Source organism: Taudactylus pleione, unplaced genomic scaffold (assembly GCF_031769625.1).
Source record: "Taudactylus pleione unplaced genomic scaffold, aTauple2 ptg000086l, whole genome shotgun sequence".
Taxonomy (NCBI): Eukaryota; Metazoa; Chordata; class Amphibia; order Anura; family Myobatrachidae; genus Taudactylus; species Taudactylus pleione.
This window is the reverse complement of record NW_028284488.1, coordinates 21,653,957-21,681,634: the sequence shown is the minus strand read 5'-3', so window position 1 is coordinate 21,681,634 and position 27,678 is coordinate 21,653,957. Positions and strand designations below refer to the sequence as shown.

General features: G+C 39.9%; 1 protein-coding gene across 2 annotated transcripts in view; it reads right to left on the bottom strand.

Moving 5' to 3' along the window:
* Positions 1–27,678, bottom strand: part of PRPF18 (pre-mRNA processing factor 18) — a 49,402-nt gene that overhangs the window by 1,378 nt on the left and 20,346 nt on the right. For both annotated transcript variants that reach the window (XM_088468775.1, XM_088468776.1), the window contains 6 exons: positions 25,179–25,292; positions 23,724–23,870; positions 15,431–15,499; positions 14,629–14,769; positions 6,825–6,896; positions 3,711–3,866 (listed from right to left, as the gene is read on the bottom strand). In XM_088468775.1, coding sequence (XP_088324901.1) covers positions 3,711–3,866; positions 6,825–6,896; positions 14,629–14,769; positions 15,431–15,499; positions 23,724–23,870; positions 25,179–25,292 — 699 coding nt within the window. The remainder of the gene's footprint in view (positions 1–3,710; positions 3,867–6,824; positions 6,897–14,628; positions 14,770–15,430; positions 15,500–23,723; positions 23,871–25,178; positions 25,293–27,678) is intronic.

Genomic DNA, 27,678 nt, shown 5'->3' with positions numbered 1-27,678 from the left:
AAAAAATGACTTGTAAACAAATGGACTGTAGGTAGAGCTACTGAATGGTTTTCCACGCCGGCTCTAACTAATGGGGGGGCAATTCAATGGTTGTTCCATTCGGGCGTGAATAGCCATCGGCGCTTCTACTCGCACCCTCTTGAGGTGGTGAGCAAAAATGTGGAATAAGTCGGGTGTTTGGGCACCCAAAACAGTACTTTAGATGGGTTCAACCTCTTTGTGTGGCTAAACCCAGAGCTTCTTAGCAGGCACACAAAATTAAGTTTGCATCATAAAACCTGCGTACATTGTGTGAATGCACACACCTGGGAAATGAGAGATTCAAGCCGATTTGTGGGACACGCAGTGAGGTTGCGTAGCTTTTGTACAAAAAAAATTACCTGTGAGAAGGGCATGAAAAAAAATTGAGGAAGCCATCCTGGACCCCAAAACAGTGGTAAGTGAGATATAGCAGGATCATATACACAAGACTTCTACTGGCCATAACAACGGGAGATCTTAAAAATATATCAAATGGTGGATTTTTGCATGTTTTATTAATGGCGGAAAAAGGATAGCCACCAATCGTTTTTAGCAAATTCAAGTCTTTGCATTTTTCTAGGGTACAGAAATTGTGTTACATGTGATTTTGTTTATAAAAAGTTAGAAAAAAACATGCCTGTCCCATATCAAATTAAGTTACTTATGTGCTTTTTAGAGAAATTAATCTGAAAACGGACATGCCTCCATCCACCAAATTATACCAACCACCTTCAAGTGCATGATTATTCATTGGGAGGGGTGTACCTGAGGTTCTGTACAGTGTCCTGACATTTACACCTAAATATAAAGATTTTCCTCACCTATTCACCTGCTCAGGATGAGGTGCATAAAAAAAAAAAAGCAAGTTTGCTGGGAAAATGCACCGTGAGTTTGAAATTGAGATACAATTCAAGGAGTCTGTATATTTGCTGGGAGAACAGCTCGCAGGACCCACCTTGCTCCTAATTGAATCAACATCTTTAGGTGCTGAAGGAATATTTACAAATGATATCAATTTATTAACATCCTCAGTGATGTCAGTAAAAACACAGGCTGTATGGTCATAAATATTGCTTCAGCCCACAAAATGGCTGGCCCCAATCTGTAAAGCTGATGGGAAAAACAAAGTTCATGCTCCGTAAATAGGTCAAGTCAGAGCAAAGTGTAGTATGCCATTCTGAATTGCTGAATACATTTTGGCACAGGTGGAACAAATTCTTTTCAAAAGATATTTTGCAGAAATTGTTTAAGCTTGCGCCAGTATCTAACCACTATTTATGCTGTGAACCAGTAGCGTTCAGTTCTGCTCTAATTGTATGATTTAGATATTTCTACACAGAAACATCTGAAAGAAAAGGGATATGGTAGCTGCATAGATGGTTCTGCTCCTCTCCCGTTAAGTACATTGTGACAAGCCTGCCAACAACACACCTACAGCACTATGCCAACTGAGGAAATGGCTTCTTTTAAACTACTTATGGAGAAAATAGCTGCTCGTTTAAAATGCCTCTCTACAAGATAACTTATAATCAGTAATGATAAACCTGACTCTTTATATGCATGTACCTACATTATGAATATGCAAAATAGGCAGGTACAGCAACAGGTATCCCGTTACGGTCGGCTCTGGCACCACAGCAGGCTAAAGGGTTCTCAAGTGCTGCATTACTCTTGAATAGCCTGAGCTTACTGATGCATTGGGGGAATGTAATAACCGCCAGGGACTTTCACTGCAGCCACAGCTGCTCTTTCTTCAGCTAGAGCAACTAACTATACTCATTCCTGAGAAGTTTAATGACCAGACAATTAAACCAGATTTACTCTAGTGGAACTTTTTATTAGAACTTTTGAAATGTGCTTGTTTTGGCACAGTATCTTAGCATGTGCTTGGAGTTTATTAAAATGGTAAATGCCTAAAACTATAGGTGGCTCCAAAGAGGGGTAAAGTTTTAAAAAAACAAAAAACAAACACAAGATGCACAAGTGTTCTTTGTCATCTCTTTAACATGTTCTCAACTTTGTATTGCTAGATAGAAAAAGAATACATTGTGGAAAGCGAGTGGGCTCATTGTATTAGAACCTTATCCATCTCTGTGCAGTGTGCAGAGAAATATACATGACCGCTTATAACCACCTGGTATGAGTTAAGAATACTTGATGGCCACCCCCCCGATTGTCTTATGCACTAATTGATACTATACATTACACTTAAAAACAGGAGAGGAGTGTCACACATTTAATTTGCCAATTGTGTAATTGCTCATTTGGTATTGTATGCACCTTTTTATAGAAAAGTTACATAGGGGTTTATGCATCAAAAGAATGGAGAAGTGAACCAGTGGAGAAGTTGCCCTTAGCAACCAATCAGCATTGAGGTAGCATTTATCAAGTAGTCTATAAAATGATGGTTAGCAGCTAATTGGTTGCTATGAGCAACTTCTCCACTGGTTCACTGCTTGATACATCAACCCCTTAATGTAATCATTTAGAGTTTTTAGGTCATGTTTTTTCACTGGACGTTCTGCGATCATCTGCTGGTAATATTAACAACTTACTGTTCTCTTTTTTTATATATTCGGAATGTTTTGCTTCAATTAAAATAATTAAAAAGAAAAGCAAAAGGGGCACGTTAAGGAAATAAAAATAGAATGACAAAATCTGCAGATACATTTTCCAGGTGTGTTGTGGAGTGAAATGCGTTCATCTCCAAGCCATCCACTATGTCATGCACTTCTGACACAACAAAATAGTAGAGGCGCATTCACACTGCATGATTTGTCCAGTGAGCGACATCGGTAGCAGCATGTCCGACGGGGGTGCTGGCATCGGTAAGTTCATACGTTCTTGCCGAATGACGAACTAAGGCGCGGGGAGAGGTGGGCATTCTGCATTCGACAGCATGGCATCGCTAATGATATCCCCAGATTGAGCTGCACGTTCATGCGACTGGGGATATCGTTAACGAACCGTGGGAGCGCGCAGCGCCCATCGTTTACTGCATACACACTGAACTATACATCATTCACAATTGTCATCCAGTGTGTATGTAGCTTAAGTGTACATAAAGTAGGGATGTGCAGGCTCGGATAGGTTCGAGTTTGCACGTGGAGTTCGGATTTTTCCCTCCAAAAAAACGGAACTCAGAACGAGGCAAAACGTCATCTTACATGGACGAACATCATCATTCCTGGTCTTTTGTCCAGGAATGATGATGTTCGTCCATGTAAGATGACGTTTTGCCTCGTTCTGAGTTCCGTTTTTTTGGAGGGAAAAATCCGAACTCCACGTGCAAACTCGAACCTATCCGAGCCTGCACATCCCTAACATAAAGTCACACCAAATAAAGTGCTTTAACCAGATTTTAGGGACAGTAGTCAATTACTCTTAATACAGATAAAGCATGACAGTCAGGAACAGCAGTTTGTTTCCACTCATATGACCCACACATGATATGCAAGTATAAGATTGTTATTTTTGTTCCTCTAGGCCTATTACATCTTTAGCTGATAACCAATCAGTGCATACATCCAAATTCAAGGAAAAGCAAAAACCATGGAACCCTAACATAAAGAGTTCCACTGAGGGTTTACAACAAGATAAAAAAAATGGATTGTGCATATATTTCATCATATTGCTGAAGATGTTAAAAGGAGAGCAATTCATTACAAAAGAGAAAAATAATATTTTACCTGAATATATTTCCTCTGTGTTTCATCATTCAAAACATGAGCCACGTGTTTGGAAAAAATCTTCTCACGCCCTGTACGAGCATGGATACCGACCATAGTGACACCAATAGGCCAAGGAGCATTGCCAATAGCCATCTGAAGATAGGCATCATTTGCCTGCAAAAGTGACAATTGTAAAACAGAAAATCTGCTGCATAAAGAGTAATTTAGAAGCCTAGAAATACAATTACCTGAAGAGCCCTCACAACATTGTATTTAGCAAACAAAAGAATGAATAAATTGGCACTTTTTTTTTTAGAAGAGGCTTCTTTGTGGTCACCCTGCCATACAGGTCAGCTTTGTGTAAAGCTTGTGAGATCATTGTCACATGACAGACCAACCAATCACAGGCATAAAGACTTGTACGTTCTTCAAAGTTGCCATTGGTCTCTTGGTGGCTTCCCTGCTCAATAACCTCCTGGCTTTGCCAATGTTTGGAGGGACAGCCTGATCTAGGCAAGTTATTGGTGGTGCCATGTGCTTTCCACTTATTAATAATGCTTTGAACGGTACTTAGTAGAACGATACAAAATTATTTCAAAGGCTTTTTCTTCCTTTCCACAACTTTATCCTGGGGCAGTTTTGAAAGCATTTTTTTTAACCATGGTGAATTCTTTGCATTACAATGCACATGCAGTAGTGGAAGCCTCGAGGAATAGACTTTTATTCTGTAATCAAAACCACTACAACTGATGCCAGTTGGTGGCCAATTAGCCTGTAGTGTGACCTGGAAGGTTATTGGTTGTACATGAGCAAATTTATAATGGTTACTCTAAGGCAGAGCTTACCAACTCCAATACTCAGGATATTCCAACAGTGCATGTTTTCTAGGTCTCTGCACAGAATCACAAGCAAAATAATTAGTATCACCTGTGGATCTTTTAAAATGTGTCAGTCAGAAATAAATACACCTATGCTCCACTGAGGAGATATGGAAAACATGCACTGCTAGGGTTCCCTGTGGACTGGCACTTGGAAACACGGCTCTAAGGGTATAATAACTTATCCAAACCAGGTATTTTAGTGATTAATATATATTCATTGTTTAGATTTGGTGTAAATATTATTTTTCACTTTCGTGTTGAGGGTAATAATTTGTAAATAAACCATTAAAATTTGATTTATCTTAAGCCGCATATCCATTAGGCAATTTTAATGAGCGATTGAACGATTACGACTTCATAATCGTTCAATTGCCCATTGATCTTGCACAAATCGTGCACTATAATGTCGGAAACGACCAGCAATGCATGCTCCCACTGGTTGTTTCCGACATCAATCATCACCTGAACATGCCGGTCAAATCGTCCGATAACGACAGATTGACCATGTTCAGGGATGAGGGAGGGTGCCTACATTGAACGACATATCATTCAGTGTAGGCACTACAGGGGATCAGGAACGACTGTACGATTACAATGTCGTAATTGTACTGTCTTTCTCTAGTCAGGTAGTGGATGCGCACCTTTATTTTCCAGGCTTTAATGTGACAAAACTTAAAGATTTTAACAGAACAAGATGATTTTCCATAGGCACTGTAGTATACAGTATATTTTGAGGCGTTTGTGTGGACACTTGTGTCTGCCAAAATTCCATACATCCAAACCTACTGCAACCTATGTAAGCTACAGGAATAAGACAAATATTACATACTGTATACAACAGCAGCTTATATGGTGCCACAAGGGGTCTGCAGCTCCATACAAAGTACATAGACAGAAACAGAATGAACAAAACAGGAAAACGGTGACTAATGCCGGGTACACACTAGATCAGGCCTGGCCAACCTGTGGCTCTCCAGCTGTTGTGAAACTACAAGTCCCAGCATGCCCTGCCACAGTTTTGTTATTAGGGAATGTTAAAACAGTTGCAGGGCATGCAGGGACTTGTAGTTTCACAACAGCTGGAGAGCCACAGGTTGGCCAGGCTTGCACTAGATTATATGTCGTCCGATTCAGCCAGATCAGACAAAATTTTGGGCACATTGTCTAGTGTGTACCCGTTCGCTGACGATGCGCGCTCCTACGAGTCATCCGCGACATTGCACATCGGACTTGCATGCAGTTCTAACAGGCGACATAGTTAGCGAGGGCCCCACCGTTGCTTCTGGCATCAGCAAGTATGTATGCACTTGCCGATGCCGGCACCCCGACGGGTCCTCTCACTTACGAGGTCTTTACATTACACAACATTGCAAAACATGGTATAAACATTGCGGCATCAGAAGTCATAATACCTAAATAGGCAACAGGGTGGCAGAACACAATGGTTGGGAGCAGATGATGGTATAAGTAAATGAAGGAAAAACACACAAGGGAAGAGGGCCCTACTTGTGAGAGCTTACAGTCTAAAACTATTGTATTTAGTCCCTAGCCACGGGATGCATTCAGCCTGAGTGCTGCGTATAAACAATGCAGAAGCCATGGATTGCCACCTTGTTATAATGAATACTTGTGGTACTCAGCTAAGTAAATATATGGGCTATTTGCTGCCAGAAAAGTAGATATTATCTGTATATTACACTGTGCCTAAAATATAGTTTAAATGTTAACAACCAACACATAGTAAAAAGGATTACCTGTGGTATGGATACAAAATATAACATACCCCCACTAATTAAGAGGTTACAGACATCACACCTAAACAATTAGTTTTTATTCCTATAACAAATTCATAGCTGCTGTATGATTATTTATACTGTACGGTATTATCACTACCCAGTATATGATAGACCAGTGGTTCTCAACCCTCATGTTTTCCCAACAGGCCATGTGTTGAGGATGTCTGTCTGTGGATAAATACTGACCCAGCAACATAGATGAACTCACCTGTGCATGAGTAAAGACATCCACAAAACATGACCTGTTTGTGGTATATGAGCACTGGAGTTGAGAACCCATGGATTAGAATATAGTTTCCTGCTGTAATCAGTTTTTTCATAAGACAATCCCTATTTTGCTTTGTCTTAATCCCCACACAGAGCGAAACCACTAGGAGGCAAAGACATCTTACTATTTTGCAGCTTATCCATTCAATGTTAAACACTTAGAGACGGGATGTAAACACATTACTTACCTTCACATATTCTCTTTGTAACATGAATTTTATAATATCTGTTATTGACTCTTTAATGTCAGCAGGAAGATTCTGCAAAAAAACACAAAAACAAAAGCAGGACATTTTATGTATAGAAATTTCAAATAAATTCCAGTAAGGCGGGGCGAGCCATAGTCCACAGGTGTAGTGCTGGCTGGGAATAATAAGGCCAGAAGGCGATGTTAGGTGTGAAGCTGTTGTGCAGATGACTATCGATAGTTCATATAATCAAAAAAACCCAGGCGCCTCTTTTGTTTTACTGTGACAAATAACATTTTGTTTTTGGTCTGTCACAGTGATACAGTCCATCTTGGCGTGCCAGGCTCAGTGCGTCTTTTTTACCCAAGGAGGAGTATTAGTCATAATGCGACAAAACTGCTTCATGAGACTGTACTGATTAGGATATGTGACATTTGTGTGCAAAAAAGTTGCCAAAGACGTTACACCACTCAGCGCGGCTCACTCACACCAGGCATCTAGCGCCACATTGGGTATGCTAGGTGTATGAGGACATATCTGTATAAGTAACAAAAGAAAAGAAGTGTTGTACTTTGTAGTATTCATACTGATGTACCCTATTACTGTCTCTAAGGGGGGGGAATACAATTAGTGGCAGCTACTGCAGTTTATGGGGGGGGGGGGGGTCAATCCCGCTAATTGGATCTCCCGGCGTGGTAGGCCGATAGTACACTCCATAACATGACTACTAATGCCATGATACTCTGCTGCTCGTGCATATTTGTTGATACTTGTACACTATTGTGTTTTGTTATTTGCAGTATCACCATTAACTCATCGTTGCTTTATGCCTTTAAGGCTGCACAATGGTTTTGTAACCACCTATTTAAAGACTATGGAAACACATCACAGATAAAAAATAAATAATGAAAAAAGCCAAACTCCATTTTACAGTGGATACATTATTCATTCCATTTACACAGAGCTTTTCATTTTTAACTTCATTTAACATAATACCTGTGGCTTTGGGATGGAACGTCCTTAAACTGAAATCTGTCCTAACCACAAATGACCAGAGGCATCGCATAGCAACAGTTAGTGTGCTGACTCATTAATAGCCACACACACACACACACACACACACACACACACACACTAGCTATACTGTACAAGTGCATACTGGCTCAGAAATGATCAGGTAACATGTAAGCTTGGAATACAATGGCTGTTTGGGAGGAGAAACTAAAGAGCAGGTGAAATTGGTTTACAGAGCATTTACACTTCCCATCTCTGCCGAGTTTGATTTTCAGATAGTAAAATAAATTGTGGTTTGTCAACCAACATGAAAAGATGTGAAACATGCAACTTGCAAAAAGAATCAGAATTGATAGTAAGCTGCCTTAATACTAAAAGGATGTTATTTATGGCATAACCGTAGAATATTAGACATGACTGAAAATGTACAAGCCAACATAACAGCATATGGTCAGAGAGAGAGAGATTTTTTTATAGGGTATGGCACTCTCAAATAATGGCTAATATCCTTAAAGTTTATTTTCTGTAACAAAAACTAAAGCAATAAAGTATTTTGTTTTAACTTTCCATTCTATGTGGTTATACCGGTGTGTCCACATACATCTATCCTCTGTGCGCTACAAGTCGCTACGTTACAGTCACTGGCACTGTAACGTAGCGTTTCACATACAGATACACCTGTACTCGCTCACAGAATATGGGCATGTTGCATATCATTTTAATCAGCAGAAGCTGCTTGTGCTAACAATTTGATCGCTGTGTGAATAAGACACATTTGAAGGTAAAAAGTCACACGAGAAGTCGCTCGGCATGGCGTGGCAAGAAGGGCAGTTTACCGTGCAAGGAGGCTAGATGTATGAGGACACATCTGTATGTATGTACGTACATTGGGGGAGGGCAAGCGGGGTAATGAGGTGTGACGCTGCTAAGAGGAGTTCTACCACTGCCGCCAGATACTGGCTAACAATCCTGTACATCAATAGGAAAAGCACCTTACCATCTGTGCCCCAGCTTATGGATTTACTACAGGCAAATTTCAAGCAACTCTTACCAACTAAACAGGTCAGTTCCATAAAGCCCTGGCACTTATCATAGACAATATGAACACACAAAACTATCTTTTACTGAAGCGGAGGGAAGGGTCAGTGTCCTAAAGGATCAGAGCCACAAGCTGCCAAGTGATACACTATCACAAAAAAGACCGTACCCCTATATCACAGCAAGCTAGAGGATTTGGAAAACCAACCAGGCAGATAGAAAATTTGAATGGTTGGCCTATGTGAAGGAGCAGAGGAGTAAGAACTAAAGACTTTTCTAGAGGTCTTGCTTGTAGAAATATTTGGCTCTGATGCTTTATATATATATATATATATTTTTTTTATGTAATGGACTCACAGGGGGCGATTCAAATATTTTGCCGGCTGCTTTTTTTTTTTTTTTGTTAAGACGCCCGATGGAGCAATTCACTAGTTGCTCCGTCAGGGCACGATAGATGCCGTCGCTGGCATGTCTGCTTGAGCAGAAATGTGTGAGAAACACCCTGCTTAGGGCGCACTAAGAATGCCCTAACCAGAACTTTAGATGGGTTTTAGCCATTTTACATGGCTAAACCCGGGGCGGAGAGGGTGATAATTAACAAGCGTCCAGAACAATTGAATTGCCACACAACTCACTCAAAATCCCCTGAGGAACTATAATCACTACAAGCAATAATCATTTCTTATTTCCTAGGTCTATTTTATTTATCAGGGAGTTTGAAGAAAATGCACTTTTTTTTTTTTTTTTACACCTACATTTTTATTTTTATTTTAACAGTGCTTTAGCACCAAAATTTGTCACGCACCCTTAGCCACGTTGACGGAGATGTGTTTTGAATATTTAATACATAATGATCGTCCTCATTATAGGGGGTACATTTACTAAAGTGCAGGTGTTTAGAAGTGGAGATGTTGCCCAGATTCTACCTAACATTAATCTAGAACCTTACAGAGGATAATAGCTAGAATCTGATTGGTTGCTATGGGCAACATCTCCTCTGCTAAAAATCTGAACTAGTATCCATATTGATAGATAATAGATATTGAAAGACAATTCACTGCTTTTCTCATATTTCCACAAAATCAGAATTCAAAGTGACTTTGCTATTAATGTTACAAAGCTCCAGCTGGTAAATATGTAATGCCCATTACTGTTCAATATTTTATAGGTTAGGAAATATTTTTTAAACTAGCAGAAATATGTGCTCTACAAATAATCATGAGTGAAGACCTTAGTGCTCTCTGAATGTTGAGATAGGATGCATGGAAGGCAGGAGGATGCCGCCTGCTGGTCCATTTTGATTACTAAGCCCACTGCACCTTATTGAAACCTGAGGCAATTACCTGAATCAGAGCTTATAACCAGAATACTCTACCCAACACGCCACATTGTCACGCATAGATCTGGCATTCTTCTATCTTAAAAGCAGAATATGTCCCATATGGTATAGTTCTGTGCACACAATGTCAGCGTAATGGTGCATACATACGGTCAGATTTTTCTTCAGATCTGAACGATAACGATTTAAAAAATCGTTCATATCTGAAGGAAAATCTGACGTGTGCAACGATGAACGTTCCCATTTGTCAGATAACGATATCTGACATCTGATGTGGTTGCAGTCAGTGCTTACGATTTCCATTCATTTTAATACAGTCAAAAATCGTTCAATCGTTTGCATATCTGACCGTGTGTGTATGCACCTTAATTGTGGCCGACTTTCATGCACCTTTGTACTGACCTCGAGGACATCACTGCCTCACAGAACTGAGGTTCTGGGTTCGGTTTTCACCATGGCCCTAACCGGGTACACCGGTATCCTCCCACACTCCAAAAATACTCTACCTCCTGTCACAACTTAACCCTAGTGTGCAAGTGTGTACATATGGTAGGGAACATTGATTACAAGCTCCACTGGGGCAGGGACTGATGTGAATAGACAAATATTCACTCCAGATTACAAATGTACATTTAGATACCCCAAGCTATCAACTAGACCACAGGTTCTCAAACTCAGTCCTCAAACCCCAAACAGTGCATGTTTTCTAAGTCTCCTCACAGAATCACAAGTGAATTAATTATATCCACCTGTAGATCTTTTAAAATGTGTAAATGAGTAATGAATACACCTGTGCACCTGCTGGGTGACCTGGAAAACGTGACCTGTGTGGGGTCCCGAGGACAGAGTTTGAGAACCACTGAACTAGACTATGGATATTTCACTACCCAAAGTTTACACATATTACAGATATAGATGCCTTTTTCAGCATGACTGTCGCTTCTGCTTCTGATGTTCTGATATAGCACACCTTCATGGCATACATCAGTCCTATGACCTCACATAACACAGTAATGAAAAAGTAATGAAATCACTTGGCTAAAAAGAGTATATAGTCTCACCCACTGATACTGTTCACAAGGCACTTCTGCGTGGCAGCCATAGGTTGTTACAGAGAATGCCAGGAAATACTTACATTATGGCAGACTGGTTTGGGAACAGTGATCAAACTGGTAAAGGCTTGACATTTCTTACCAGGGAGACGCACTCTAATACTGTGATCATGTAAGAGACGCCCTAGGCCACTTTAACAATTCTTTCTGCAAAACCATTTAAATACTTTTAAAGCTTAATTTGCATGGAATGAAGCAAAACCAGTATTTAGCTACAAAACCTTGAAAAACCTAGAGTTATAAAACTGAAGCACTTTTGAACCCGGTCTGTAGAATATCGAGGGTGTCACACTGCATTGCACATGGCTTACATCACTACTCACCAGCTTCTCCATTTTGGAGTCATTTTGATTATTTCTGATAAGTGATTTGATATTTCTGAAAGTGTTAGCAAGTCAATTACCTAGGTAATGTATATTGAGAGAACAACAGTTTGAGCTTAAAATGATAGATCATAATAACTCAAGTAGAGCTTTCTTCTTACATTTAATCGTCAGGCCAATTTAAAGCCATCACCTCAATGCTGTAACATAAAACAAAAAAACACAAAAAAAACACATTGGCATCTCGATTTTGGCAGTGCAACTACATTTCGATAGCATTCATTAGCATATTTTCGCAGCTAACCTACGTGCGATTACGGAGCTGCGATCGCAATAGAGAACCTTGCTGAATTAAGTCCTGTAGTTCATAATAAGCAAAAGACTGTGCTAGGAAAACAATAGAACAATCCGAAGCATAACACTGTATATACAGCCCAGCAGCATCTACAATATACCTAAAAAAAGGGTATAGGTTCTCTCTTCACTAAATAATCAATACAGTACTGCAATCCCTTCCTAAGGGCATGCCAGGTGACATTGGTGATTTGTACTGCAAATCAGCACTGCTTAAGCTGGGTACACTCTGACAGATATATTGGGCGATCAATTATAGGCCAATATATCTGGTGCCCGTTGGCTAGTGTGTACCAGCGATATGTCTGTGTACGACGTCGTTCACAGACATATCGCGTCGGCTGTGCTGCACACCCGATGGCAGACGTATCAGTCCATCGTGCAGTGTGTATGGGCGGTCTGACGACCTCCCGTACACATGCAGCAGAGGCCACGGGGAGGGGGGCAGGCCTGCGGCCAGAAGCAGATGGTCATTCAGTGTATGAACGACCATCACCTGCAGATATATATGTGCAATGTGTACTGTACCCACCTTAATACACACATTTGTAGTACACATCACCATGTCACCTGGCATCTCTCTCTCTCTCAGTCAGGTGCATAAATATTGGGACATTGGCAGAATTTTCATATTTTGGCCTCTATTCACCACCACAATGGCTTTGAAATGAAACAAACAAGATGTGCTTTAACTGCAGACTTTCAGATTTAATTTGAGGGTAATTACATCCAAATCAGTTGAACGTGTGTAGGAATTACAACAGTTTCTATATGTGCCTCCCACTTTTTAAGGGGCCAAAAGTAATGGAACAAACTAAACAATCTTAAATCTAACTTTCACTTTTTATTACTTTGGTGAGGTCTATGCGCTCCAGACTTCAGGCTGTAATTGCCTGCAAAGGATTTGCAACAGACGCTGTGTTTCATCCCTGGTGATGTTCTGCCAGGCCTGTATTGCAAATGTCTTCAGTTCCTGCTTGTTCTTGGGGCATTTTCCCTTCAGTTTTCTCTTAATCAAGTGAAATACATACTCAATCGGATTCAAGTCAGGAGAATGACTTGGCCATTGCATAACATTCCACTTTTTAGCTTAAAAAACTCTTTGGTTGCTTTTGCAGTATGCTTCGGGTCATTGTCCATCTGCACTAGGAAGCGCCGTCCAATGAGTTCTGAAGCATTTGACTGAATATGAGCATATAATATTGCCCAAAACACTTCAGAATTCATTCTGTTGCTTTTGTCAGCAGTCACATCATCAATTAATACAAGGGAACCAGTTCTATTGGCAGCCATACATGCCCACGCCATGACACTACCACTACCATGCTTCACTGATGAGGTGGTATGTTTTGGATCATTAGCAGTTCCTTTCCTTCTCCATACTCTTCTCTTCCCATCACTCTGGTACAAGTTGATCTTTGTCTCATCTGTCCATAGGATGTTGTTACAGAACTGTAATGGCTTTTTTAGATGTTGTTTGGCAAACTCTAATCTGGTCTTCCTGTTTTTGAGGCTCACCAACGGTTTACATCTTGTGGTGAACCCTCTATATTCACTCCTGTGAAGCCTTCTCTTGATTGTTGACTTTGAAACATATACACCTACCTCCTGGAGAGTGTTCTTGATTTGGATAACTGTTGTGAAGGGGTTTTTCTTCACCAGGGAAATAATTCTTCTGTCATCCACCACAGTTGTTTTCCGTGGTCTTCCGGGTCTTTTCGTGTTGCTGAGCTCTCCGGTGCGTTCTTTCTTTTTAAGAATGTTCCAAACAGTTGATTTGGCCACACCTAATGTTTTTGCTATCTCTCTAATGGATTTGTTTTGATTTTTCAGCCTAATGATGGCTTGCTTCACTGATAGTGACAGCTCTTTGGATCTCATATTGAGAGTCAACAGCAACTGATTCCAAATGCAAATGTCACACCTAGAATCAACTCCAGACCTTTTACCTGCTTAATTGATAATGAAATAACGAGGGAATAGCCCACACCTGTCCATGAAATAGCTTTTGAGTTGATAGTCCCATTACTTTTGGCCCCTTAAAAAGTGGGAGGCACATATAGAAACTGTTGTAATTCCTACACACGTTCACCTGATTTGGATGTAATTACCCTCAAATTAAATCTGAAAGTCTGCAGTTAAAGCACATCTTGTTTGTTTCATTTCAAAGCCATTGTGGTGGTGAATAGAGGCCAAAATATGAAAATTCTGTCAATGTCCCAATATTTATGCACCTGACTGTATATAACCAGCACTGCAGCCCACTGACTGAGTCCAGCACTGCCTGCCTGTCCCCGCAAGCCGCCCGCAGTCCTCACCTCAGGCTCTCGCTGAATAGATCAGCGCGGTCACGACAGTCTTTACACAGACAGAAGCAGTTGCTGACCAACCCGCAGCCCGCTTGACAGTGACTCCAGTGGCAGCGCATGCACAGCAGTCAGTGAGGCTCTCCCTTCACTTCTTTGACGCTGGCGCCGCCCCCAAGTTACCGCAGGGGCTGCAGGGACTGTAGTTACGCCTCTGCCACACACACTACATTTTAACTGGTAACAAAAAACAAGTTATGGCAATGGACATTAGCTATACGTATAAGTGTGTAATGTGAAAAGAAGAACCGTCTTCACCTTTTTACGCAGTTTTCTGAAGAGCGGTTTCAAGTAAGATTCTGTTTGTTTCTGGGTGGCACTGGCCAGTTTACCGTGCACGCTGCGTTTCACATAATCTTCCCTTGCATTCAAGTCTTTGGCCCAGACTCCTAAGAGAAACTGAAATGACAATCCTGATTACTCTACACTGCCACCTAGTGCACAGCGGGGGAAAAAGCAAAATACATTTCCAAGAAGCATTTGGCTACAGGCTGCCATGCAATGTAAAAGTGAACGCAGGGTGTGAAAGAATTTGCAATTACACACAGCTAAGATTGAGTGCAGTTGTTAGAAATTGATTTAGCACAGGATTATTAAAAAGGAAGCTGCAGACATACATAACATTATATATAAACTAGCCAAAGGAAATGTAGATTTGTAAAAAAATGCGTGGGGGTACATACAAGAATTGGCGAGTATTTAATCGGACAATAATTCTACTTTATAAATTACCTTTTAGTGCCAAAAGAGTCTGTGTTCCTTATTCACAATACTTTCAAATAGAACTAAAACCTGCTCATATTATACCCTACCTTGGCCGAGCAGAATAAATCAGGGGCGGCAAGTTAGGGTGGGATTTAACAGTGTGGAGATGAATGGGAGAGCAGAGCACTGGCTTTTTTTGGCTTTACATCGGATGGTGAACAGTCCATGAAGTCTTAAAGCTTACATTTATTCCTACATACACTAAGCTTTTACTTCTAATTAGTACAATTGGCTCACACTGCTCGTTCCCCTTACTGCCCCACATGCCAAGCAGGCCACTTCTAGCTACACTTACCTTTAGTACTTTATTAATAATGTCCATATCTTTGTTGTCATCACCTTGTCCTAAACACTCGCCCAAAGCCTGCAACAAAGAGACAGCTTTTAGTAAAATATCAAGCAAATTAAGATATTACATAGCAAACTTGTGGCTGATGGGGAGGTCATTTTTGGGTTTTAAATAAAATGCAAACCATGCTGAAATAGTTAAATAGTGGAATTAGTTCCAGCTGATAGACAGAAGCCTACACATCACATGATGTGGTTACAGCACTATTCATTTCAAACACCTGTTGTAGCCATTCTGGACGTCATTCAAATCCCACTTTCCAGATGTTTACATAAAATCTGTACAGTTCTGCTCTGTGAGAAGCCAGTTCCCTCAAAGAATAGTTTAAACCTTTCACCCTGAGTGAAATCTTTACAGAGTTTGTTAAAATAAGTAGGATAACCATGTGAATTTAAATGTGTTTTTGTAGTGACATAGGAACAAAATATAAAATAAAAATAGGAAAGCTTTGAATTAGCCTATACCCTATATCTTCTATTAGCCATCACTGGAGATCAGGCACACGGTCATCACTGAGCAAATGTATTCTGCAATATGGGGCCAGGTTTACAGGTATTCTGCTGCAAAAATGCTGAGCAATTTCTCCTTAAGGGGATTGTCAATTAAACAGCAACTTTCAGGACTTTATTCACAGTTTACAACCTTGTTAATTACAGTGTCTCTAATACATGCAGGGAAATCCTTATTTAATTTTTTTTAATAAAATTCTTTATTTTCAAAAAAAAATTTCAATACACATATACAATATCGAAACAGAAAAATACTGAAAAAGCATGGTCGTCCAATATAAAAACAGAACACATAAAAGACACAAGTATGACATCCAACTTGTGTATGTCTAATAAATTGCCAAAAAAAAAAAATACAAATCAATAGTCAAGAGCACATTAACATAGGGCAAGACAAACACAACAAGGATACACAAGAGAAAAAAGGAAGGGGGGAAGGGATGGCATAAGGAATGATCAGAGGGCAGAACGCAGACATTCAAAATATATAGTAATAGTATGTGGCCATTCAAGGTCTAGTTGGCAAATGCTCAACCAAATCTACATATTGTAGCCTACCAGAGCAGATACTTACAGTGCATCCGGAAAGTATTCACAGCTATTCACTTTTTCCACATTTTGCTATGTTCCAACATTAATCCAAAATGGAATAAATTCATTTTTGTCCTCAAAATTCTAAACACGATACCCCATAAGGACAACTTGTAAAAAGTTTTTTTGTGAGATTTTTGCAAATTTAATAAAAAAATAAAAATATAAGAAATCACATTTAGTGTCTTGCAAAAGTATTCACCCCCTTGGCTTTTTACTTTTTTTGTTACATTACAACCTGTATTTTTTTATCTGAATTTTATGTGATGGATCTGCACAAAATAGTCTAATTTGGTGAAGTGAAATGAGAAAAAAAAAAATAAAAAAAAATTATATATATATATATATATATATATATATATATATATATATATATATATATATATAAGAATCTTTATAAATAAATTCTGAAAATTGGCATGTGCATATGTAATCACCCCCTTTGCTATGAAGCCCCTCAAAGGCTCTGGTGCAACCGATTACCTTCAGAAGTCACATAATTAGTGAAATGAAGTCCACCTGTGTGAAATCTGACATGTCACATGATCTGTCAGTATAAACACACCTTTTCTGAAAGGCCCCAGAGGCTGCAACACCACTAAGCAAGAGGCATCACACCATGAATACCAAGGAGCTCTCCAAACAAGTCAGGGACAAAATTGTTGAGAAGTACAATTCTGGGTTGGGTTATAAAAAAATATCCAAATCTTTGATGATCCCCCAGAGCACCATCAAATCCTTCAACAACAAATGGAAAGAACATGGTGCCACAACAAACCTGCCAAGAAAGGGCCACCCACCAAAACTCACAGACCGGGCAAGGAGGGCATTAATCAGAGAGGCAGCACAGAGGCCAAAGGTAACCCTGAAGGAGCTGCAGAGTTCCACAGCAGAGACTGGTGTATCTGTGCATGTGACCACAATAAGCCGTACACTCCATAGAGCTGCGCTTTATGGAAGAGTGGCCAGAAAAAAGCCATTACTTAGTGATAAAAATAAGAATACACGATTTGCGTTTGCCAAAAGGCATGTGGGCGACTCCCCAAATGTATGGAGGAAGGTGCTCTGGTCAGATGAGACTAAAATTTTACTTTTCGGGCACCAAGGAAAACACTGTCTGGCGTAAACCCAACACATCCCATCACCCCAAGAACACGATCATGCTGTGGGGATGCTTTTCAGCAGCAGGGACTGTGAAACTGATTCGAGTCGAGGGAAAGATGGATGGTGCTAAATACAGGGATATTCTTGAGCAAAACCTGTTTCAGTCTGCCTGTGATTTGAGACTGGGACGGAGGTTCACCTTCCAGCAGGACAATGACCCGAAGCATACTGCTAAAGCAACACTAGAGTGGTTTAAGGGGAAACATTTAAATGTGGTGGAATGGCCTAGTCAAAGCCCAGATCTCAATCCAATTGAGAATCTGTGGTCAGACTTGAAGATTGCTGTTCACAAGCGGAAACCATCCAACATGAAGGGGCTGGAGCAGTTTGCTTTGAGGAATGGGCAAAAATCCCAGGGGTAAGATGTGGCAAGCTCATAGAGACTTATCCAAAGCGACTTGCAGCAAAAGGTGGCTCGACAAAGTACTGCCTTTAGGGGGGTGAATAATTATGCACGCTTAAGTTTTCTGTTATGTTGTCCTAAATGTTGTTTGATTCACAATATAGAAAAAAAAAACACCACTTCACAGTTGTAGGCATGTTCTGTGAATGAAATGATGCACACATTTAAACAATCCATTTTAATTCCAGGTTGTGAGGCAACAAAAAATTAAATATTCAAAGGACGTAAATACTTTTGCAAGATACTGCACATAAGTATTCACAGCCTTTGCTCAATACTTTGTTGATGCACCTTTGGCAGCAATTACAGCCTCATGTCTTTTTGAATATGATGCCATAAGCTTGGCACACCTATCTTTGGGCAGTTTCACCCATTCCTGTTTGCAGCACCTCTCAAGCTCCATCAAGTAGGATGGAAAGCGTCGGTGCAAAGGCATTTTCAGATCTCTCCAGAGATGTTCAATCGGATTCAAGTCTGGGCTCTGGCTGGGCCACTCAAGGACATTCACAGAGTTTTCCTGAAGCCACTCCTTTGATATCTTGGCTGTGTGCTTAGGGTCCTGCTGAAAGATGAACAGTCGCCCCAGTCTGAAGTCAAGAGCGCTCTGGAGCAGGTTTTCATCCAGGACATCTCTGTACATTGCTGCATTCATCTTTCCCTCTATCCTGACTAGTCTCCCAGTTCCTGCCACTGAAAAACATCCCCACAGCATGATGCTCCCACCACCATGCTTCACAGTAGGGATGGTATTGGCCTGGTGAGGAGTCGTGCCTTGTTTCCTCTACACATAATGTCTGTCATTGACGCCAAAGAGTTCAATCTTTGTCTTATCAGACCAGATAATTTTGTTTCTCATGGTCTGAGAGTCCTTCAGGTGCATTTTGGCAAACTCCAGGTGGGCTGCCATGTGCTTTTTACTAAGGAGGGGCTTCCGTCTGGCCACTCTACCTACAGGCCTGATTGGTGGATTGCTGCAGAGATTGTTGTCCTTCTGGAAGGTTCTCCTCTCTCCACAAAGGAATGCTGTAGCTCTGACAGAGTGACCATCGGGTTCTTGGTCACCTCCCTGACTAGGGCCCTTCTCCCACGATCGCTCAGTTTAGACGGCTGGCCAGCTCTAGGAAGAGTCCTGGTGGTTACGAACTTCTTCCATTTACGGATAATGGAGGCCACTGTGCTCATTGGGACCTTCAAAGCAGCAGATATTTTTCTGTACCCTTCCCCAGATTTGTGCCTCGAGACAATCCTGTCTCTGAGGCCTACAGACAATTCCTTGGACTTCATGCTTGGTTTGTGCTCTGACATGCACTGTCAAATGTGGGACCTTATACAGACAGGTGTATGCCTTTCAAAATCATTTACAATCAATTGAATTTACCACAGGTAGACTCCAATTAAGCTGTAGGAACATCTCAAGGATGATCAGTGGAAACAGGATGCACCTGAGCTCAATTTTGAGCTTCATGGCAAAGGCTGTGAATACTTTAGTACATGTGATGTCTTTTTCTTTTTTTTTATTAAAATTTGCAAAAATCTCAAAAATCTTTTTACATGTCATCATTATGGGGTATTGTGTGTAGAATTTTGAGGACAAAAATTAATTTATTCCATTCTGGAATAAGGCTGTAACATTACAAAATGTGGAAAAGGTGAAGCGTTGTGAATACTTTCCGGATGAACTGTATACTGGATCCCGGGGTATCAAATCCTTGTTGGAGGCGGCAGATTTAAAGACCATCCAACTAAACCATAGTTCCACATAATCAGAAAGCTATTCAGGAGTCGAGTAAAAAAATTTTTGTCCATTGACATAAAGAAATCTAAGGGTTGGCACCATTCACAGGGTGAGGGAGGTACAGAAGAACGCCAACGAACTGGGATCACCGCTCTGGCTGCATTATTCAGATGTTTCAGTAAAAAAAATTTATATTTAGATATGGGTATATCGAAGTGCGATAAAAGCCAAAAATCAGGTCCAGTCGGGACAGGAGAACCCATAATCTCTAATGCCAAGGCTATAATCTTTTACCAAAACGGATCAATGGGCAGTCCCACCAAATGTGGAATAACGAACAGATATCCAGATGACATCGCAGGTAGAGCGAAGAGACACTCCTGGAGAAAACTTATGTAATGTAACTGGGCAACAATACCAATTCAAAGGTACTTTATGTTGTGTTTCCACAACTTCCAAACCAGAGGAACAGACACTAGTAGTCTGATACACTTTCTCCCAATTAATCGTTATACCTCTAGAGTTGAATTCCCGTTCCCAAACATCTTGAAATACCAGACTATCAGGTTGATGTGATGTCAGAAGCATTTGAAATATGCCAGAAATTACATGTACAGGAGCATTGGGATGAGAACATAACCTCAAAAGAAGACATGTCTCTATTGAATTTGGCAAGACCTCCCAGAGAGGACGCAAAGTGGCGGGCCTGTAAGTAGAACCAATAATCTTGAGTGCGTAAATCTGATTCAGCCGACAAATCCCCAAAAGACTTAAACACACCATCTGAAATCAAGTGGCCCATTCTAGTAATACCTGCCTCTGACCAGGAGGACATTTAACGTCCCGAAATCCCAAGAGGAAAAAGGGGGCTGTGTACAATGGGTGTAAGTGGAGACACCACTGAGGAAATACCAGGCTCTGCGTGCAGTTTCCTCCACAGTGATAGCGTAGGACCTATTGTCGGGTGGTCCAAATGAGTCAATTTGTAGCACCACGGAAGAAATTTTAAGTGGAGATTTATGGAATAAGACTCCAAATCCACCCACTGCTTCTTCCCAGAACTCCTGGTCCAATCCAGGATCCTACTTAACATTGACGCCTGATGGTAAGCAGAAATCATAGGAAGTGGTCTACCTCCCTGGGATTTCCACTGAAAAAGAACCTGGTGTTTAAACCTAGGTCTTCTGCCTCCCCACACAAACTCACAAACAACATTGTTTACATTGGACAAAAAGCGAGGTGGAAGCCCTATAGGAATCGCTGAAAACGGGCACATTTATTTTTATTATGTTCATCCAACCTAACCATGAGAATTTCTGGAGGAAGACAATGGGTCAATACCTTACGAAGCTTGCTGAGCATGGGGGCATGATTTAAGGCTAACATCTGGTTAAGTCCGTTAGGTATCTGTACACCTAAATATTGTATATGGGATGAGCATCATTTGAAAGGAAAGGAAGAATTAAGAGCTAAAACAGACTCTGCAGAGGCTATGACATTGAGGGCAATTGACTTTGCATAATTTATTTTAAAATGAGACTGCTGACTAAAGCGATTAAATTCATGTAAAAGGTATGGGAAGGATATAACCGGATTTGTTATTACAGCCAATAAATCAGCAGCAAAAAGGGCAAGACTATATTCTCGTGCCCCCACACACAGACCAGATATATTTGGATTCGGCTTAATCGCCCTCGCCAAGGCCTCCATGCAAAGCACAAAGACCAGTGGTGAGAGGGGGCATCCCTGGCGTGTAAAGTTTGCAATATGGATCGTGTTAGACAGAATTCCATTAAACCGGATAAGTGCCGAGGGAGCCCAGTATAGAGAGAGTATCTTCTGGATAAAAGCATCACTCAAAACCAACCGCCCCAACATGAAGCCCCAATCATCCCAGTCAAGGCCTTTTCTGCGTCTGTAGAGAGGCGCATCATTGGAGTAGTAGTTGTAGATGCATAAGATATCAAGTATGAAGGGAAATCTTAAATACTTTTTCTGCCATTTTATACAATCATAGTTTCAAATCCTCAAAAGTTTCCAGAACAAACCAAAGCCATACTCTAGGGATACATTTCACAAGTACAAAGTGTTTCCCAAACAGCATAACCATCGTCAAGAGATACATCCAAAGTAAGAAACATAGTAAATTAAATCCTTTCCCTTTCACAAATTAAGCTAGAAAGCACAACAAAAATAGTGCCCGCTGATATAATTTCTGGCTGCCAGTTTTCCCAGCAGCAATACCTCATCACACTGTAGTCACCCCCACAGGACACTACAGAGTCGTTTCAAAAAAGAACATCAATCTAAGGCCACTAATGCATGTAAGGGAGTAGAAGGGAAATTACATAATAGATGGGATGGCTTTTGCCCTTATAAAAATATTAACATTTGTTTATTCTAGATCAACACTGAATACTGTGTGCACAGTACAGGGCTCGTGGAACTATTGCTGCTTATGTCCGATGTTGATGTCTCAGTCATTAAACATTAGAACAAAGCAAGTGTATGTATTAGTACAGGTACTTTGATTGTGTCACATGTTCATTTTCTACCAGGAAAGCCCACTAAGAATGAATGGGAGATGTGTACCAATAGATGGGACTTGCAAAATAACTACACCCAACCTTGACTTTCCTAGTAACCACCTCAGCACCAAAGTAGCAGAAACATAAAAGTCACATGTTCACCAATTACAGACTCTCTAAATGTATAGACATCAGAAACACTAGAGGATAAATTTACTAAGCAGTGCTTTTCAAAGTTGCTAAGTCTATAGACTTTTCGGCTGCTGTACTTAAAAAAGCGAGAATATTAAATACAAAAACAGGTGTGTTTTGTATTTAATATTATTGCCCCTTTACATCCGGCAGCCAAAACACAGAAGTTTGAAAAGTGCCACTTAGTATATTTACCCCTTGGAGTCATTCACTAACTGACTGATAATGGACCAATAAAAAGATGCCAGGTACAAAGGGATGAGATTGTCATTGATTGGAGTGAGGAACGATGGAAAATACGAGAAAGGTTCAATAAGTAAGGTAACAAGACCTCTCTAGTGTGTAATGTTCTCTATTTTTGCGTCTAAAGGGCACATCAGCAGCTGAAATTCATTGCCAACTTGTCAAGATGTACGGTCATAACATCATGTCAGAGAAACAGGTTTGGGTTTGGGGCAATGGCTTTGATAATGGCAGGACAGATGTTCAAGATGAGAATCGATCTGGCCTGCCAAGCATGTCCATCACAGATGACAATTTGTGCAGCATTGAAGTGCCCTGACCTGGCACCAAGTGATTTCCATCTCTTTGGATCATTGAAGAAGCACCTGGGTGGAAGGAGACATCTGACGTTGAAGTTCAGCAAGCTGATGTCCGGGCTTCAAAACGCTTGACATGGATTTCTTCTATCCCAGGATAGATGCCATGGTGTACCGTTGGAACAAATGCTTACACAAGTATGGGGAAACAATCTGTTCAAAGGCCATACTATTGATTATACCTATATGAGTTAAATACATTTATGCAATGAGAGGTCTTGTTACCTTATTTATTGAACCACCCTGTTTGGTTTTTATAGGGAATTTATATTTTTATAGGCAAAGTACATTTTCGCATTTTTTATTTTTTTTAACGTTGCTCAAAGGGCATTCCTATATATATTCCCATTGGTTATGAGTTGAGGTGACAGATTTATTGTTTTGCCACCAAATTACAGAAGGCTTGCATGACATGCCAAAAAATAGCTTATGGTGCTACTTATTCCCCAGAAAGGCATTAGCTTATTATACTGTATGCTTGTGTGATCTGTGTACACTAACAGCATCCAAATACACACCTCAAGCTCCTCAATTGTGGTGTTTTCCTCATGAACTTTCAAATCATTCTGTGTATCTTCTACCGTTGGTTCCTGACCACCCACCAACTCATTGAGATACTGCTGGTCAATCTTATCCAGAGCGGCCTTCAGGTCATTTCTTAATCCCTGGCAGACAAAAAACCACAGAGCCAATTATATTTGTATATATTACCTGCAAACCTAACTGGGCAGTCCTGTATTAAACAGAAGACAAAAATTGTGGGATATAGTGTAATTGATATGACGGTTCTCATGGTGAAAAACTTGCCGCCAGGTAATTAGGGAGGTATATTTAATAAAATAAATAACCTTACTTATTTTTTATTCCTTCCTCAAATTCCTGAATGGAAACTATGGTGATGCAAAAAGAAAAAAACAAAACAAATGATGATGTAAACCCATCAAGTACGTGCAATAACAAAATTCTGTGACAGAACATGTAAAATCTGCTACCACATGACACTCTGCAGGAGCCAGTATAGAGATCAATAGACCCAAGGACAGCTCCTGTAGTACTCCATTGTGTGATGGTTAAACACTGCAATAAAAATAGCATCATCCTTAGATCCATCAGGCTCAGAGCTTCTCCTCCAGCAGGTTATAGAGCTTATGTCATGTTTGATGCCACACAATGGAGTAGCTTGAGCATGGATCATCAAGCTGAGAAGTCCAGAATTTCATAGGTCAACATGAAAGCCCTTGCTGAACTGCATATACTAACTATTTCATGGGTTTTAGGAAAGTAACAAAACAAACATGAATGTATTCATATGTTCGGCACATGTTCTTGCCCCTCTAAATTAATAGATCTTTCAAAATGTTGTTCTTATTTGTGAGTCTCTTTCATCTTGGATAACAAGATCTGACAACTTTAATAGTAAATACAGACACAGAACATAAGAGCAGAAATGATTTGCCTTGTCCATATGTCCATTTTGTTTACAAATTGTTTTCTTGTGTTTATATTTAGTTTTGCCTCTTTCTTTCCCAGTTTTAATTCCTCACAATGGGAAGGTTGTACCAGGACTTAATCAGTTACTATACGATCCCCCACCTTTGAGAAAATACACCAGAAACATATTGGTAGTTTAACTGGATTCTGACTAAATGGACCCTGGTGTGACTAAATGAACCCTAGGGCACCAGCTGTGTGATGCTTGTATGTTCCCATCATGTGTTTGTATTTTCTCTGCGTGCTTGCTCCAACATACGAGAGAGAGAACAGAGGGAGGGCGGGGGGAGTTATCTTACATGGAATCTGTTTTTTTTTTTTCTTCTTTTAAGTACATTAGACTTAAAATCACTAGAAATACCATTGATAGATCTGCAAGTTCTATAAGCTCAACCTCTCTGTTCTCACATCTAACTGCTGCGTTAAGGTAAAGAGTATTAGCGGGAATGTCATTAATATAATATATATTTTTCTCCTAATACCTTGTTGACTTCAGGAGCAAGAATTTCTATTTTTCGTAAACGTTGGAATGAGTCGTAATCCGTTTCTCCGAAAAGTCTGATAGGCTCACCTCTCTCCCGCAGTCTTCGTATTACCTACAAAAGGGTAACAAAAATGATTTATTTTGTTTCAACTGGTAAAGCATATTCGCCATTAAGAAGGGTGTACAAAGTAGACAGACGACACACACATTATTAATAAAAAGACGTACATATCAAATGGTTGTGGACACCTCCATTCTGCTAGGTGGTTTTATTGCTTCTGATTCAGATTACCAACTACGCATCTACACATTATCTGTTAGGTATATGCATGGGCTAACACTTCTATTTAGGCCAGTGCTACTGTATACAACACACACCTTATACGAATACAATATAGTCTACACTTTATTACAGTATTAGTCTTCCTGACTTGTTGCATACGAAAGCACATTTATATATTCCCAACATTTTAATTAATTTAAATTAATGTACTTGGCACCTTGTAAACATTGTATCTCTTTCTGTACTTCGTAAATAAGCTTCGCTCTGTCCTAAAATCCACCCCTATATATTGTCATTGTAGCTGGAACAAAGTCAAACTGTAGTTTTCATTTGGGGGCACCAAGTGTGAATCGTGTAACAAACCATAAAACAATGGTGTCTAGCTCAGGATTGTTGGTCGTCCGTATTCAAAGAGACACCAAGAAAACTTCATATTATTGTAATTCCCATCTACTCTGATCAGAAATATTTAATGCATAGAGGCCAAACACATTCTTGATAGACACAATTTAATATGTGGCAGACTCTTTATTCAAGGATTTTATTTTTATAGAAATTAAGTTATACCAAAAGGTTCATTTTGGGCTTTTTTAAAAACCCTATCTTTTTTCAATCCAACCATAAATGTAACTTATGATTCAAGATGATACCGCATTGGGAGTTACTAGACTTGAACAGTAAGTGCCAATCTGATTACATTTAGGAATATAGCAGACCTATCCCATCATTAGTATAAGAAATACAATACTAGAGTACTGGCAGAAAAATAGCTAAATATGGCCAATTCTAGATATAGTGCTCACTGGTGAATTGCAAGCCGAGCAATGTACAATTATATGTGACCCTAATTGAGCTGTAAAATTGGCTGATACTTTTATACCAAACTAAATACTGAAAGTTTCAGAATGTATTTAACTTTTTTTTTTTTTTTTTTTAAACAATCTAAACATTTAATTGAACACTGAACTTAACTAATTTTGGCCCCGTGTCCTGGCCTTTCTTATGAGTGAGCAAAGGACATTGAAATGTACTGTGCACCAAGAGCTCCTAAGCTACACTGATGGTCTCTATGGTTTTACAAAATCCTACATATTATTAAGAGATGAGAAAATTTTTTCCAGAGTAATGGTGACTTTACCCAGGTGACAAAGGAACCACAATGGTTGGAAAGGCATTTCTACGCTCACAACAGAATCACAATCAATTTAAATAGAGATATTTGTTTGCATGTGCCAGGCATACTCACTTAAAGCAATATAGTAAATCTGAATGGCAAATTAATATTTTCAAAAAGTTAAACATCACATCTCAAAGACATTGAAAATGATCGAAAGTGTAAAGTCCTTCAGTTATGTGCTGCATTCATATACAACCGACACAATAATCATTACATGCATGAAGTTTAAAAACCCAAGACAACCAACCAATACTGCTGGAAGGTGAAAGCTAGAAAGTCCTGATGATTTCAAACCACCATCAATTTTAATATTGCCATGTGTGGGAGAGTCTTCAGAAACTTTCCAGTAATTGCAACTGGTGAGGTATAAAAGATCGACAATAAAAAGTGAACACGGTTAAAAGGTCGATAGGGTCAAATAATCGACACAAAAATTGTCAACTTTTTTTTAGTAATTTAACCCTAGCCCTCCCCCAAGTACCTAAACACTCACCTTAAAAATGTTAAAAAATAAAAAAAAAACATATCTACTCCTTACTCCCCAATAGGGCAACTAACACTTCCTTATTTGAGTATTATGATCACTAATGCAGCAATGTATATAAAACTTGTCCTGCACTGTATTGTACTGTAAGTCACTGGTATCTTGTTCACTCTCTTATGTACTTTGTAAGGCGCTGCAGATACTTGTGGCATCATATAAAGGCTAATAATAATAATAATAATAATATTGCTCTGCTCTTACATGTATCGCAACATATCCTGCTTTAGAAACCAGACCAGAGCTACACAATTAACTGCCCTGACAGGAGAAGCATTTAGTGTTCGCACTACATGCAGGGTGCTGATCAGTTAGGAGGGCATAAGTTAATTTTGAATGGCAAAAATTTAGACTTGATGTATCGCTACAGCTACTGTACCTGTAGCAATACATCACATCTAAAATGTTGCCCTTCAAAATTAAAATATGCTCTCCTCACAGATCAGCACCCTGCATGTAGAGTGAACACTGAGCATATACTTATTAAGTGCAGCTAA